General features: G+C 33.4%; 1 protein-coding gene across 1 annotated transcript; it reads right to left on the bottom strand.

Moving 5' to 3' along the window:
* Nucleotides 1–5,414: 5,414 nt before the first annotated feature.
* LOC7487804 (fumarate hydratase 1, mitochondrial) lies at nucleotides 5,415–11,876 on the bottom strand. Its single transcript, XM_002302698.4, has 17 exons — nucleotides 11,574–11,876; nucleotides 11,349–11,466; nucleotides 10,830–10,979; nucleotides 9,804–9,914; nucleotides 9,583–9,666; nucleotides 8,791–8,889; nucleotides 8,641–8,691; nucleotides 8,489–8,538; nucleotides 7,990–8,071; nucleotides 7,711–7,805; nucleotides 7,561–7,627; nucleotides 7,398–7,448; nucleotides 7,132–7,227; nucleotides 6,437–6,535; nucleotides 6,307–6,336; nucleotides 6,158–6,223; nucleotides 5,415–5,804 (listed from the first exon to the last, which is right to left on the bottom strand). The coding sequence occupies exons 1-17, from the start codon at nucleotides 11,708–11,710 to the stop codon at nucleotides 5,718–5,720; spliced, it is 1,473 nt and encodes a 490-aa protein (XP_002302734.1). The 5' UTR covers nucleotides 11,711–11,876; the 3' UTR covers nucleotides 5,415–5,717.
* Nucleotides 11,877–16,130: the final 4,254 nt, after the last annotated feature.

Below are 16,130 nucleotides of genomic sequence, written 5' to 3'. Positions count from 1 at the left end.
TTTTATTTAAAAATATATTAAAATAATATGTTTTATTTTTTAAAATTATTTTTAATATTAACACATCAAAATATCTAAAAATATAAAATATTATTTTAAATAAAAAAAAAATATTTTTTTATAAAACATCATTTAAAATAAAATTCCAAACAAAGCTTTAATATAACATAATCTCATTGTACTTTGATTTTATTTTTTTTATTCTCTTTAATTTTAGATATACAACAGTCAATGTTTGGTTTAAGATGGCAGTGGAAGAGCTTTAGCCTTTAACAACTGCAAGTGCAAGACATTGGATTTTGCCTTGAAATTACCAAAATGCCAAAATTTTGATTAATTAAACATTGCTATTGTTATTATTATTAATATTATTACTCTGTTATATATTATTTTGAGAAGAAAACTTTGTCATTATTAGAACATATATAATTAAATAGTGATCTCTTATTAATTATTTTTTAGGATTCACTTTAAATAAATGAACTGATATAAGTAGAAGACAAATTTTAATTAAAGATATTTTTAATATTTTTTATGAGTCATTGATTTTATTTTCTCTTTTTATATTTATATTTTTTGAACTAACTCCAAAAAATAACCAATAAAATAATATTCTGCAGAGTCGATCAAGATAAAATAAGAATAGATTAAATAACAACATGGAATTTTAGCAATTTTTCATGTGGACGCATAAGCCAATACACATTTGTAATTAACCTTGTCTGTTTGAATGGCCTGAGATTGTAATAATTTAATTTTGAATTCTCCAAAATTTTCTTATATATCATTTTATTTCTATTTTTATTTAGAAAAATAGAAAAGGGTTTAAAATTCAAAAATATATTTTTCTCGAGTCAACCTCCACCTTTCCATCAAAACTCAGTTCACCGAGTCAATATAGATCAAACCGTGTTAACCGGGGTAAAAAAATGAGTTTCAAGCTATCTCGAGTCAAAACCATCATTTTCATTAAAAAAATGAGTCCACCAGGTCAATAAAGATCAAACTGTATCGACCGAGGTAAAAAATAAGTTTCAAATCGTTTATAATTAAAACCATTATTTTCAGTCAAAAAACGGGTCCACCAAATTCATACTGGTCAAAAAATATTTTTTCGGTGTTTGAAATTAATTTTTCAATAATTAAAATTCATTTTTAGCGATTGAAATGGGTATTTTTGAAATTTACATCGAAGTTCAAAGGTATTTTGGTACTTTTCCTGGCTAGTGGCATTAAGGTAAATTCAAGGGCTTCAAGGGGTATTTTTAATTTTACTTTTTTACATGTATTTGTATTTTATTTTTGTATTTTGTATACCCTAAACAAATAAATAAAATATGATGATGCAAGTTCAACGCTCGAATTCACCAATCATCGCGTGTGGGTTCAATAGCTAATTTTTCATTGCCAATACGGGTCCAACATCCATTTTTTGTATTTAATTTAATAAAACTAAAATAATAATAAAAATTATTCATGTATTAATTGTTTCTATTAATTGATAATTAACTCAAATATGGTATGGTCTATTATCAGACCTTGTTTTTTTTGGATGTTGAATATCTAATAATAATATCAATTGATATTTGATTTTGAATTAATTGTCTCTATTAATTATTATAAACCTAGGATGTAATGGTCTAAAATTAGATTATGTCCTTTAAACGTTATTTATTCAGTTGATCATGCACCTTCGAGCCTTATATTAAATGGTCTTATCATTCGTTGAATGACTCGAGATGGAATGGTCTCACAATAGACCATGTCCTTCAAATGTTAATTGACAGATTATAGGGTTAGTTAATATAGTTCATCAAATAACCCAGGATAGTAAGGTTCAACTTCGGGCCCTATCTTTTTAATGTCGTTTTATGGATAAGGACAATACCTAGACTACATACCAATTTAGGCAAACCACATTAAAACACATTTATCTTTGAAAATAAACGACAATGCAGTTTACCTTAACTAGGATGGATATAGTGATTGTTATCTTTCATATTATATAATTAACCCCTTATCTAAAATCTCTGAAAACCAGTTAGGGTTCTTAGTTACTATAAAACTAGGTGGTGATTTTTTTTTTCATATATTTTCCCTTTTCACACAAAATTAGCTCATCGCAATGTTTATCGAAGTGCGACAGAATGACGACTTCGTTGGGGATTTCAAAGGCTAAGCTTTGTTAGTTATTTTTCAATGATAATGCATTTATTGTGTTTATTTGATTATCGCACACATCCACATGCATTGTTTTTATCAAATATAGAATTTTTAAAATGCACACACAACAAAACATTTGCATTATGACATGACTAAATCTTTAGGATTGGGAGGGAAAGTAGCGGTGCCTCAATGGTTTTTGGTTTATGTAACATACATGAAACCACCAATTTCTGTTGAAAGTCTACTTGGATTTGATTAGTATGCCAATGTGGTTTCGCCCTGGCTTATGCTTTCTTACTTTGTAGGCATCGGTTTAGCATATTAAGGCTGTTAATCAGGCAATAAAAAACCATTTTTAGACTAGTTTAGATAGCAAGCCTACTCATGTGCACATATTGACTAGAATCTTTATTTATAATGTTTCCTTGTAATATCATCTCCTGTGCATTTGACATCACAAATAAGTTACTCGTTATTATTAGTGCTAATAAAATGAGTGCTCGAGAATAAACACATTTTCCTTGATAAATCTCGAGCATTTTTTTGAACCTTTTGCTTTGAAACCCCAATACAGAAGGTCACCTCATCATGTACCTTTAATAATTACAAATCTCACTTGCTAAACAAACTAAATCACCATTACCCTGGGAATTGTAAGAAATTCAAAACAAATTTGTTTTAAGCTTATATTGGATAAATTTCAATTTTCAAAATTCAAGAGTCGAGATTTCAAGAAATTCATTTAAGCCATGAATAGCCTATTTTTGAGCTAACATTTCTTTTTTAGCCTGTACCATGTCAATGTTCAACAAATTGCTTTAATACATCTCAACAAGAATTCGGGAGAACAACTAAACAAGGGAAGAATTTAGTAGATTTAGGTGAAGGATTTCAATGGTGGTGGTGGTTTTAGTCGTTAATGGCTAAGAAGAGAGAATTGGGGGCTTCAAGTTTCGTTTGACTGAAGGTTTCACTGGCTTTTTTCGGCAATATAAGGCGTCAACGACGATGAGGATAATCGAGAGTTTTCTGGCTAGGTGGAGAGGAGTTTTTATGTGGTGATATGGCAGTGTGAGGTGGCCAGAGTTGAAAGATCTAAGACCCCGTTTGTTTGCTGGAAAGTAGTTTTTTTTTGGAAAGTGAATTCCAAGAAAGTGAATTATTTTTCAATGTTTGGTAGTGTATTGGAAAATAAGTTGGAAAACATTTTCCAGTGTTTGGTTATGTCATGGGAAATGAGCTGGAAAATAACTTATTAATATTTTATTTTCTCAAGTTTATTAAAATAATGAGGAACAAATCTTACAAATTAAAAAGTTGAATGAGAATGAAATTGAAAAAAAATATAATTTCATAAATTATCTCAAATAAAATAAATAATAATCAAAATAATAGAAATCAAATCTAAAAAATAAAAAAAATGAAAGATGAAGAAATTAAAATAATAATAATTAACATTTCATAAATTATTTCAAATAAAATAAGTAACAATCAAAAGAATGAGGACCAAATTTGATAGATAAAAAATTTCAATAAAAAAATGATAAGGAAAAAGCAAATAACAATTATAAAAATGAGGACCAAAGTTAATATACAAATTAAATTTTAAGAGATGAAATTGAAAAATAAATATGCAAAATAATATATATATATATATATATATATAGCAATCAAAAGTTTGAGAACCAAATTTGATATAATTAGCAAATAATATGACATTTCTAAATTTTTCACAACTTTCGAAAAGTGTTTTCCGTCTAAATTTTTCAGAAAAACACTTTACTGGAAACCAAACTAAATTTTTTTTTGACTGGAAAGTGTTTTCCATTGACCAATTTTTCTAATGGTAAATAAACACAAGAAAATTTAAAAAGTAATTTTTCAAAAATTATTTTCTAAAAAACAAACATAGCGTAGGTAGAGAGAGAATTGCCGGTGAGCAGAGAAAAAGTCTTTGAGGTTTGCTGAGGTGCGAGGGCAAGCATGGTAATCCGGTGCATGTGGAGCTAATGGACTAATGGATCCCTTTGATTCGATCCCATGGATCTCCTCTAATTGACTATATTTGCTTGAGTGTGGTGAGATACACTGGATGTTTAGTGTGTAGGGTGACATGGCAGGCTAGAATTAAAAGTCTAACTTTTTAACGGCTAGGATATGTTTGGGTTTTAATCTAGTATAATAAGCTTTTTTAGATTAGAATAAATAGACAGTTCAAATATAATTTCTATTAAATCCAACAATCAAGATATTTTTTAATTATTTTAAAAAAAAAATCAATATCTTACTTGGACGAAGAAAAACTAAACAAAAAAAAGACATGAATAGTTTTTAAATAAAAAGAATATTTTAAAAAATAACCTCAATCTCCAGGACACAAAACTTCTTAATCCACAAACACTAATTAAAAGTTAAAACCGAGAATGGCCGAACTGCAGGGCTCTCTTCTGCCCTTTCATTATTGTCAGTACCCTGCCCCAGCAACATGGGATGAATGATCTCTCTTTGAAGGACAGAACAGTAATTACAGATTCCTTTATTCCCCAGTAAGAACCCAGTGTCCCGACATGGTGGAGAACAGTCTCTTCTTACGAGGACAAGGCTTGTGCCCCAGTTTCCAGGATTGCTAGATTCGTTAAACAAGCTGGTGATCCATATTCTTTAGGAAAGAACCTCCTCAAGCGTGCCCAAAGAAGCAGCCTAGTCAAGAGCAACATAACTGGTAACAAGTTACCACCAAACTCTAATGGCATTCACTTTGTTTTAGCTGCTAAGGATGTGAATGTGGGGAAATTTTGAAATCTGTAAATTCCTGTGGTTTCCATGATAGAGCTCTGGTGACCCATGTGGGGAAATTTTGCCAATAAAATGTCACTATTTTCACAAGGAAATAAAAACTGCAATGATACATGGCACATTCGAGTAGAATAGGAGATGCCATATCTACTAGAAGCTGAATCGGCTTCTCTTTCAGTCTTCTCATATCAACAAATTTCCTGGCATGGACCTGTTTAGATTTCCATAACTAGAGAACTTGCTTTGGTGTAATGATATGCAGAATGTCAAAACCTAGCAGCCATCATGCCGTATCTTTTGCTTAGAAAGAAACAAACAAACAGGAGAGGAACTAATTATGCAAGTGAGATTACAGAGAGGTTAAGCATTTTGTCACGTACTACTGAGACATACATGTTGTGCACCATATACGTATAGTAGTAAACCATCAACAAGACCCTTGTATCACTCTCTTGCCAAAAGAAAATCATTTCTTTCATTCTAGCATGTGAATTTCTCACATGTCCGCTACAAAATGAGGGAAGATTCCCATTATTAACCTCATCAAGGGTTACTGCTGCATTTTTGAAAAATGAGAGAAGCCAGTTGGCGGGAAACCTCTAAGAATATTGTTTAACAAAATAATGTTCACTACTGATCGCATTATTCCACATCAAATGATTTAACATGTTGCAAAGCTAAAACGGATAACCTTGTTCGATGCTTGAAATTTTGGGAAATCAATTCTCAGAAGCTGGAAACTCTTTGCAACTTTGTCAGTCAGTTGGCCCGATCATTTTTTCAGGGACTACGAGTGTATCAAATTCTTCACTGGTGAGCATTCCGAGTTTTAGTGCAGCTTCCTGCAGAGATAAATATTGTAAGGTACCATATTCAATCACTCCAAAAAGACAAATGGATTAAGCACCATTAGTCTCAAACACTATTGACAGTACACAAAAATGGAAAAAACCCAATAGTCAAGAATAATTTTCTTCACAAGAATGCACGTATGTCCATTCCAAGGAGATGAATGTTTTGGAATTTTATGTTCTTCCCAGCCAAGGGAGAGGGGAAAAAAAAGAGATAAGAATCCACAATAAACAGTTCACATGAGTCTATCAAGAGCAGACATCGTTACTCCCACAATATACGCACATCACAGGGCTTATAAACACTATATTGCAGAGTCACTAAGATGAGAAGAAATCATCACCTTCAGAGTACTTCCCTCCTTGTGGGCCAGCTTGGCAACTGCTGCAGCATTGTCATAACCAATTTTCTAGAATAAAAATGGAAACGGGAGTTAATATTCCAAACACAAAATCAGGAGAACAGAAATATGGACATGGTATAGAGACTTACAGGGTTCAATGATGTGACAAGCATCAGCGACTGCAGGGTCACACAAATTGTCAATAACAATAAAACATGATCAAAAAGCTTTCAGATACATCAAATGCAAATAAAGTTTCTGTAGTTATCAAGAACTGACCTCATGCAGTAATTTCGAAATTCTTTCCCTATTGGCTTGAATACCCCTCACACAGTTCTTTTCAAAGGAAGCAGATGCATCACCAAGCAACCTTATTGACTGCCAGAAAAAGGTCAAACACACTTGTTTAGTAAAACAGCCACACTCAGTCTTCCCAACCAAGAGTCAAAAACAACAGCTGAGTAAAGTGTGACCAATCAGTAATACATCATAGCCAAACAGTCAGCATCCTAATATCAGCCAAGAAAATGCTATTTGATTACGAATACTATTAGGGTCCAGCATAAGACTTCTAAGATCTCATTGCATGCATCAAAAGATGCCCGATGAGAGGGAACTCATGCATCATTATGAACCTGGAGTATTGGAAACTAAAATTCTGAAACAAAATTTCTCACAAACCTGGTTGAATTCAAATTCCTCGATTTAGTTTCAATCACTTTCTTGTTAAAACATTTAGCAAGAATAGGCATTTTTTTCCTACGTTCAGTAATTACCAGTAACTTCAAACTGAACCCACCATCCAAACAAACTGAAATACTTTACACAGATGAAAGAACCAACATATCAAATCTGATTTTGCCCTGAATCAAAGCAAGCTCAGGGTGGAACATCCAATGTTAAAGCACTCTTAAGTAACTATTATTTGGAACTTCAATAAAAATAACAAGTACATTACAGCGCCATTAACATACATGTAGGAGGCCACTAGCGATCATTGGCTTGAATACATTTAGTTCAAAGTGACCATTTGATCCACCAACTGTTATGGCAACATGATTTCCCATAACCTACAAAATGAAGAAAGGGCATTTTTTTAACAATGACTTGATTGGTTCAGAGCAAACTTGCAGCTTATACATCAACAAAGTGATTAGAATCTGAATAGCTGCTTTCAGACAAGTTCTAAAGTGGATCATATGATATTGACAAGATGGAACTGACAGCACTAGAAATTTACCTGAGCACAGACCATTGTGAGAGCCTCACATTGGGTGGGATTAACCTTTCCCTGAAACAAGAAAAAATAAAAATGACAACATTGCATCGCAATTAAATCTTCAAATGTGCTGATATGAATCACAATTCTTCGGGTACCAAACAAACAAGGTGTGATGATTTACCGGCATTATACTACTTCCTGGCTCATTTTCAGGAAGAATGAGTTCACCAAGACCACATCGTGGACCGCTGCAAAAAAACATTGTTAAAACCACAAAGTAAAGCAAATATGTGAGAGCAGGGAGAAGTGGATTATACAACTTTGCACAGACCTTCCTAATAACCGTATGTCATTTGCAATCTTCATCAGAGAAGTAGCAACTGTGTTGAGTGCTCCACTAGTTTCAACAAAAGCATCATGTGCAGCCTGTAAAAAAAACATACCACTTTAGCATGCAAAAGTATTTTGCTCTCACTCAGGGTAGTGACATGTAAAATCACACTATTGCTCAAAAGAATTAAATCAAAAGAGCAAAGTCCATTCTTACAACCTTAAATGAAATTGGAAGGAAAAGAAGAAAACTCAAGTTATGAGGAGTTCAAAAACCAACCAAAGCTTCAAACTTGTTTTCCGCTGTGACAAATGGCAGGTTTGTTTCCTCAGCCACTGCTGAAGCTATCTTTACATCAAACCTAGATGGAAAGAAACAAATGATAACTGTCAAAGAACAGACATGCCTCGACACTAAATAATTCTAAGAAATGGTCCATAGATATCCATGTATAAATTCCAAGAGTTTTCAAAACACTGGTTCTCCCACTGATTTGACTATTTTCTTACAGATAATAAAACATAAAATTGATGAACATTATTGGAGAATAGGAAAAAGGTGCTGCAAAAGACTTGAGTTTCTTTTCTCTTTGGGGCTAAAATGGGAGAGAAACCTTCAGTCCATCAAAGAAAAATAAAGCAGGAAGAAACGAATCAAACTGAATTCCTGCCTTATGGGGTGATAAGAATCACAAATAAAACAAGCTGAAGGAAGCAATTTTGTTTTCAAGAAAAGAACGCCTAGAAAATAAAATTTTCACCCATGATGCTTTACATACCCTTTCTTTGTGTTTAATCCAGTCCCCACAGCAGTTCCACCTTGTGCAAGCTGCTCAAATAACATTCCCAGTATGTCATAAAATCTGAAGAGCAGAAAAGGGAGAAAAGAACAGTAGAATGGAAAATTTTATTTAATATATGTGTTTCCAACCTGATACATGTGGGGTAGCGTGCACATGACACGATCAATTCCATACTTCACCTGCAAACGAGTTAACAATCATTAGAAGCAAGCACAAACAAGAGAGAAATATGAACCAATAGTAGATCAGAAAAAAATAATACAGAAATGATATATTACTTGTGTCGTGTAGCCACTAAACTCTTGCCCAAGTGTCAATGGTGTTGCATCTTGAGTGTGCGTGCGCCCAATTTTAACAATATCTTTGAATTCAACTGACTGGTTGGCACCAACAAGCAATATTAGTCCAGGTAAAGTAGTTACAGCAATATACAAGCAAGAAAAAATGTGCAGATTATTGGAAATGTAAATGCAAAAGCTGATCTCAGAATGGAGAAATGAAAGCTTTACCTTCCACACGACTACACACAATATGAAAAATATGATCAAGAACATTTACTAAAGCACATAAATTTTTGGAAAATTTGAACTGTAAAATTTCATAATGCATGTATAAAAATATATCTAGGAAATGGCAGATTCAACAAAAGCATGTGTGCATAAAAATGTGCTAAGCCATCTTCTGGCATTAAGAAGTAAAGCATTTGAGGGCAAGCAAAACAAACATCATAATTGCTACAGTCCATGGCCTATTAAGTTTCCCACCAACAAGTAAGCCATTGATAAAGGAGCAGAACACGCATAGGCCCTAAATAATGAAGTAGAATATGCATAGATGTCATGTCCCACCATGTATCGAAAAGGCTTGATCAACATGCAGGAAAATAAAAGGAATTCCCAAATCAAAAAACGGTCTATTAAATGCACTGAACACAAAGAAGCATTTCAATTCAGCAATTTTTCTATTTGCTTGCGCAAAACAATAAACAAAATGTTTTCTTTATCAACCCCCCACCCCCCCCCAAAAAAAAAAAGAGAGAGAGAGAAAAGAAAAGAAAAACAAAGTCAAACCTTTGAATGGAGTGTCAAGTGCAAAGTTTTCAATTTTGGGATTAATCTTGAATTTATCTCCGTTGCAGCTGCAATATGCATTACCTAAATATGAAAAAGATACAGCTGATAAGACTGCAAGAAATCAGTTCATGATACATTAAGTTATCGATTCAAATAGAAAAAATTTTAAAAACAGTAAGACCTATCAGTTTGACACTCAAAGAGTAAACCATGCTTACAGTTGGAAATGTGTCATTAGAAGATTGTGATCTGTTCACGTGGTCATTAGGGTGCACAAACTTTTCCCCACGCTTATGCCCAAGGATCTCAGCTGCTCTATTGGCAATAACCTGGAACGTGCATCACACAAGCCAGAATTTTTAGGGCATTCAGTATTCGATAATCAAAGCAAGTCTAATTTGCAGTGCTTTCAATGATCACCCAACTTCCATCTTGTTTCTGTTCCTTCACTTGGTTACAGGATGAGTGTTAAGAACATTCTTTGGGAGCATCAAAACCAATATAGAAAGGAAGTGTTTTGAATTCTCACCAGTGGTGTGTACCTATATGTGTAGTTCACACATACAATGAACCGTACCCTGAAGTGCAGGATCATTTGGTATGCTATGTATTCAATTTTAAATATGACTAAAAACCAGATTGCAGCCACATATCAGACATACTTGAATGGTGAAAGAGAATAAACGTCTAAGTCCCTTCCGTTTAGATATCTCAAATGATATGTCAGTTAGATTTCAGAGCAGAGGAAGCCTTTGGTTAAATTTTAATTGTGTGAACAAAAACATGAAAAACTTAGTTTATTTACTTAGGTCAGACCAAGAATAAGCACCAATTGAGGGAGAAATCTCAAGGTTACAATTTACAAAATAACAGATACAGGGTGAGCATAACACAAAAATTTCCAAGGAACAACCTCCATCAGAAATTTCAATTTTATTCACCATTAGCATGCAAAACACAACATTACATCGGTTAAACACTATGGTTTTGGTTACCAAATTTATTGAATATCTCAAACAATCAAGCCTCTTCAAATCCTACAATTTAACCCTCTGTTGAACCAGATGTGGAAATCCTAAATCACAATTCACAAGATGAGAGTAGAGTCAAAGCCCCATCGCACCTTTTTTCCCAGAGGATAATAATTTAACTATTGTTCACATCAAATAAAGAAATGCCATAGCTTCCTTTTCCTTCCCCTCTTTTTATTGAAGAAACAGAAAGTAAGATGCAAAGGCGCTGACCTCATTAGCATTCATGTTACTTTGAGTACCACTGCCAGTCTGCCACACAACCAGTGGAAAATGATCGCTTAGCTTCCCTTCAGCTACCTCGTGGGCAGCTTGCATTATCGCTTTCCCTATGGAAGGATCAAGCCCATACTGCATATTCACCTGCCACAAAATAAATCAACTATGTTATTTTTAATTTAAGCTAATGTAATCTCCACGAAAACCAATCATCTATACACTCTATTACACTGAGATTGACATATCATAATCCTAAAAATAAATAGCCACAAATTAACAATATATGCAGATGTTAATCTGAGATTACATTGAGATTTAACTTAAGTACTGTCATCAACTAAAAATATCGAATTCAAAATTAAAGTTAAAAAAAAAAAGGATAAAGATTTAGGTCTCTTAAAAGTGTGGGATAACTAATTAGTTTATATTAGCAGCTGAAACAATAGAAAGACATGAAAAAATCGCGTAAGAAATCAAATAAAATTAAAAAGCGAGAGAGAGAGAGAGAGGGACCTTGGCAGCACATTTCTTGAGTATACCAAAGGCTCGAATGATAGGTTCGGGCATTCGCTCGCGATCGCCGCCTATATCAAAATTCTGCAAAGATCTTTGCGTCTGAGCACCCCATAGCCTGAATTATTATTTATTGAAAACAACAAAGCAAGAAAATTAATAAATGAATAAAGTGAAGTAAGAGGGAAAAAAACGAGTGAGTGATGGATTGATAGAATGACGAACTTATCAGCAGGGACACTAATGGGACCAAAAGTGTCTCTCTCCTCTCTGAAGGCAGTTGAATAAGACCTCAACCAGTTTCCATAACGCCAAGTCGTGGATCCTGTAGAGAGGCGCCGTGACACGATATACATCGCCATTCCAATTTACTCAATCCCTCAATTGATTTGCAGAATGCGAAGATCGAGGAGATATCAAGCTCTTTTTATGTGTATATATATAAATATCAAGAGAGGAGACGAGAGGAGAGGAGAATGGAATAAAAAGGCTGCGAATGCTGTGCTATGCTAATTGCTAGGAATGAAAAAGGCATTGTTGGGGGGTTTTAGTTTTACCCATAGTTGTTAAAATCGTGATCCAACTTGTAAAATCGTATGATTTTATAAGTCAATATAAGCTAAACGTGCTAAATCATTCACAAAACTTGAAAATAGGTAAAATCAGATCAAAATCAGGTAAAATTGTTAAAATCGGGTAAAATCGCGTTTTTGCGCGATTTTACACCCGATTTTACGCGTCTGTGCCAAAACAGAAAATGTTGCGCCACTGTTCCCTCCAGCTCCACATGTCAAGCAAGTATTGGCCTATTGATTATTACACGGTACACACAGTCACACCGTGTGACTCACACGCAGAACAAAACCACGATCAGACGATCTTCAATTCTTCATCTTTTTTCAGTCTTTCACACAAGTTAACAACACAGAACCGGAAAAATCCCTAAGTCACTAAATCCCTAAGTCACTAAATCCTTGTTCTCCTTCTCTCAGTCGTCCAAGTTCCAGCAATCAACCATCGGTCCACCTCCAACGGGCAACAACCGGCTCTCTAGTGACCAGTCTCCACCAGCCATAGTAAGTTATTCTCTTTATCTTTTCGCACCTTCTGCAAATAGCATCATGATTTAGAGTCTAGAGTAATTTATTTGTCAAATTGCAGACATGTCCATGTCCCCTGTGTTATGGGTCTCTCACCGAATCCCAGTCTTTACACAACTGTTTGAATTTTTATGAATTGATGGGTCTGTGAATGGGTTGCTCACCGAAAACAAGTCTGTGAATGGGTCTCTCATGGGTCTCTCACCGACTGCTTGAATTCTTATTTTTTTATGGGTCTGTGAATGGGTCTCTCACCGACTGCTTGAATTTTTATTTTGTGATAACAGTGTTTCCTAATTGTTTATGAATGGGTCTGTGAATGGGTTTGCTAATTAAATTTCTATTTTGTTAAATTTTTTTGTGAATTTATTTTGATAACAATGTTTCGATATCAAAGCCTGTTAAACAAGTCTGTGCATTTGTTTTGATAACAGATTAACAGTGTTTGGATTTTGAAAACAAAGTCTGTGAGTCTGTGACTGTGAATGGTTTGACAGAAAACTGGGTTCTGATTTTGAAAATGGTTTGTTTATTTTTCAGAGCTTACGGGACAGAGAGGAAAACACTACAAAGTTTGTGAACAACAAATAAATTATTTGGAGAAGAAAAATGTAAGTCATGAGTTATATTCTATCATTTTGTGTTTTGGATTCAGTGTTTTATTTTAAGAAATTGTTAACTAGTTTACTGATTTTAATTAGTTTTTGAATTCAGTATTATGGTAATTCTTTTTTGATAGCTGGATGTTTAGTATCTAAAATGTTTATGAATTCAGTATTAGTTTCTGAATGCAGTATTAGTTTTTTTTTATAGCTGGATGTTTAATATTAAAATTAATTATAATCATAAAATATTTGGATTGATTACAGGGTTGATTGAGTTGATCTTTGAATTGTTAAACTTATGGCATCTAGAAAAAATGCTTCTGGTAATAGGCTTGAAGTGGGATGGCAGCATGGTATAGATGTTGATAAAAATTCTAGAAAAGTTTTGTGCAAGTATTGTCAAAAAATTATTAGTGGAGGTATATTTCGTTTCAAACAGCATTTGGCTTGCACTCGTAAGGATGTTGAGCCATGTCAGCAAGTGCCAGAAAATGTTAAGCAGATGATTTTGGGTGTTTTAGTGAAAAATCTAGAGGCAACTGAAAAGAAAAGAAAGGCCCTTCAATATAGTGGAAATGATGATGATGATGATGAAATAAAAGAAATTAGCCCCAAGGACAAAGGAAAGAGAGTAGCTAGTGGGAGTGGAAGTACACAAACAACTCTAAATCAATTGCTAAAAAAGGATATTAGAGAAGAAGCATGTCGACAAATTGCTAGGTTTTTCTACACTAGTGCAATTCCATTTAATTGTGTAAAAAAGCCTGAGTTTATTAAGGCACTTGAAATGGTTGCAAATCATGGGCCAGGTTTCAAGCCTCCATCATACTATGATATTAGAGAGAAGTATTTGAAGCAAGAAGTGGATCAAACAATGAAATTGCTTGAGGAGTACAAGCTAGAATGGAAAAAAACAGGTTGTTCAATAATGTCTGATGGATGGACAGATAAAAAAAGACGTTGTATTTGTAACTTTTTGGTTAATAGTCCTAAAGGGACAGTTTTTTTTGTCATCGGTGGATACTTCTAATATGTCCAAGACTACTGATAAGGTATTTGAGATGTTAGATGTCATTGTGGAGAGGATTGGGGAGGAAAATGTTGTCCAAGTAGTCACCGATAATGCTGCAAATTATAAGGCAGCGGGACAATTATTAATGAAAAAAAGAAAGAGTTTGTTTTGGACACCATGTGCTGCCCATTATATTGACTTGATATTAGAAGATTTTGAGAAGAAGTTAGAGGTTCATAAAGTAACTATTGCTAAGAGGTTCATCAAGTAACTATTGCTAAGGGGAGGAGAATCACCTCATATATTTATTCAAGAACCATTCTTCTTTTCATGCTAAGGCACTTTACGAAAGGAAGGGATTTGATTAGGCCTGCTGCCACTCAGTTTGCTACTGCATATTTGACTTTAGGATGTTTGAATGATCATAAAATGCAGCTGATGACTATGTTTACTTCTAACCAGTGGAGTTCATGTAGGTTTGCAAGAATAGAAGAAGGGAAACGAATTCAAAATTGTGTTTTGGACAGCAGGTTTTAGCATGATGTCACTATATGTATTAAGGCAGCATATCCTCTAATTAAAGTGCTTCGATTAGTTGATTCAGATGAGAAACCAGCTATGGGTTTTATATATAAAGCAATGGATGAAGCAAAAGAGAAGATACAAGTGAATTTTGGTTCTGTGAAAAAAAGGTATATATCTTGCTAATTTTTATTTCAACTGTTGTCATCTATTAATATGAATGTTTTTCAATTGAGATATTCCTATATTGTAATGATATTTTTATTGTTTTTTTTATATAGTTATATACCTATATGGAATATTGTTGATGCAAGATGGGAACTTCAACTCCATAGACCTTTACATGCAGCAGCTTATTATTTGAATCCTCATTATCATTATAATCTGAATTTTAAGGTTAATGCCAACATTAAAATTGGATTATATCAATGCTTAGAAAAGATGGTGCCTAATGCAAATGAAAGGTGCAAAATTGACTTACAACTTGAATCATTCAAGGATGCAAAAGGGTTGTTTGGCATTGACGCTGCCAAGACAGCAAGAGATAAAAAAACTCCAGCTCAATGGTGGGATTCTTATGGGGATGAATGTCCAGAATTACAAAGATTTGCAATCCGAGTTCTAAGCTTGACTTGTACTTCATCTGGATGTGAGCGTAATTGGAGTGCATTTGAAATGGTAAGTTTTTTTTGTTTTTTATTTTAAATATTGAAATATTTGATAAAAATCTTATAAATTTGAATTGTTTATTTAGGTTCATACAAAACGAATAAATCGTTTGCACCAGAAAAAAATGAGTGATTTGGTATTTGTAATGTGCAATTTGAAATTGAATGATAACCAAGTCAAAAAGCAAACTGATGATTTTGGTATAGAAGATGATCTTTCATCTGATGATGATTGGATAACCGAGGGAGAAAAACATCCAAACTTTGATTTGCTTGGTGCTATTGACACTTGACAGTGCAACACAAAGACAAAATGGTGATGAAAATGAAAGTGATGAAGAAGAAATTCCTAATGATGTTGAAATGGAGAGTCATGGTATTGAAGATGATTTGGATATTCAAATTGATGATATTGGTGTTGGTACTAGTAGTAGCACTAATGTTCATAATATTGGTGTTGGTACTAGTAGTGATACTAATAATCCTCTTGATGCTAATGATATTGATGAATGCTTGAGGAATGATAAGGAAGATGAAGGGAATGAAGCTGGTTTTAGTTTACATGACACACCAACAGATTGTTTGTTTTAAGTTTGTTAATTATTAGTTAATGAAAAGTTATTTTAAATTATGTATGACTTTTATTTGAACCATATATTTTAAGATGTTTGAACTATGTATGAATTTTTATTTGAAGGCTTGAAATATGTATGAATTTTTATTTGAAACATGTTTTTTTAAGGTGCTTGAACTATGTATGAATTTTTATTTGAATCATGAATTTTTTTTTAATGTATTTTAAAATTCCTTACGATTTTACGATCCGTTTTTACGATCCGAGTTTGTGTGCAGCTTTCCGTGCCGTGTTAAAATCG

This window comes from Populus trichocarpa, chromosome 2 (assembly GCF_000002775.5).
Source record: "Populus trichocarpa isolate Nisqually-1 chromosome 2, P.trichocarpa_v4.1, whole genome shotgun sequence".
Taxonomy (NCBI): Eukaryota; Viridiplantae; Streptophyta; class Magnoliopsida; order Malpighiales; family Salicaceae; genus Populus; species Populus trichocarpa.
The sequence above is the reverse complement of the archived record's forward strand: the minus strand, read 5'-3'. Positions and strand labels throughout refer to the sequence as shown.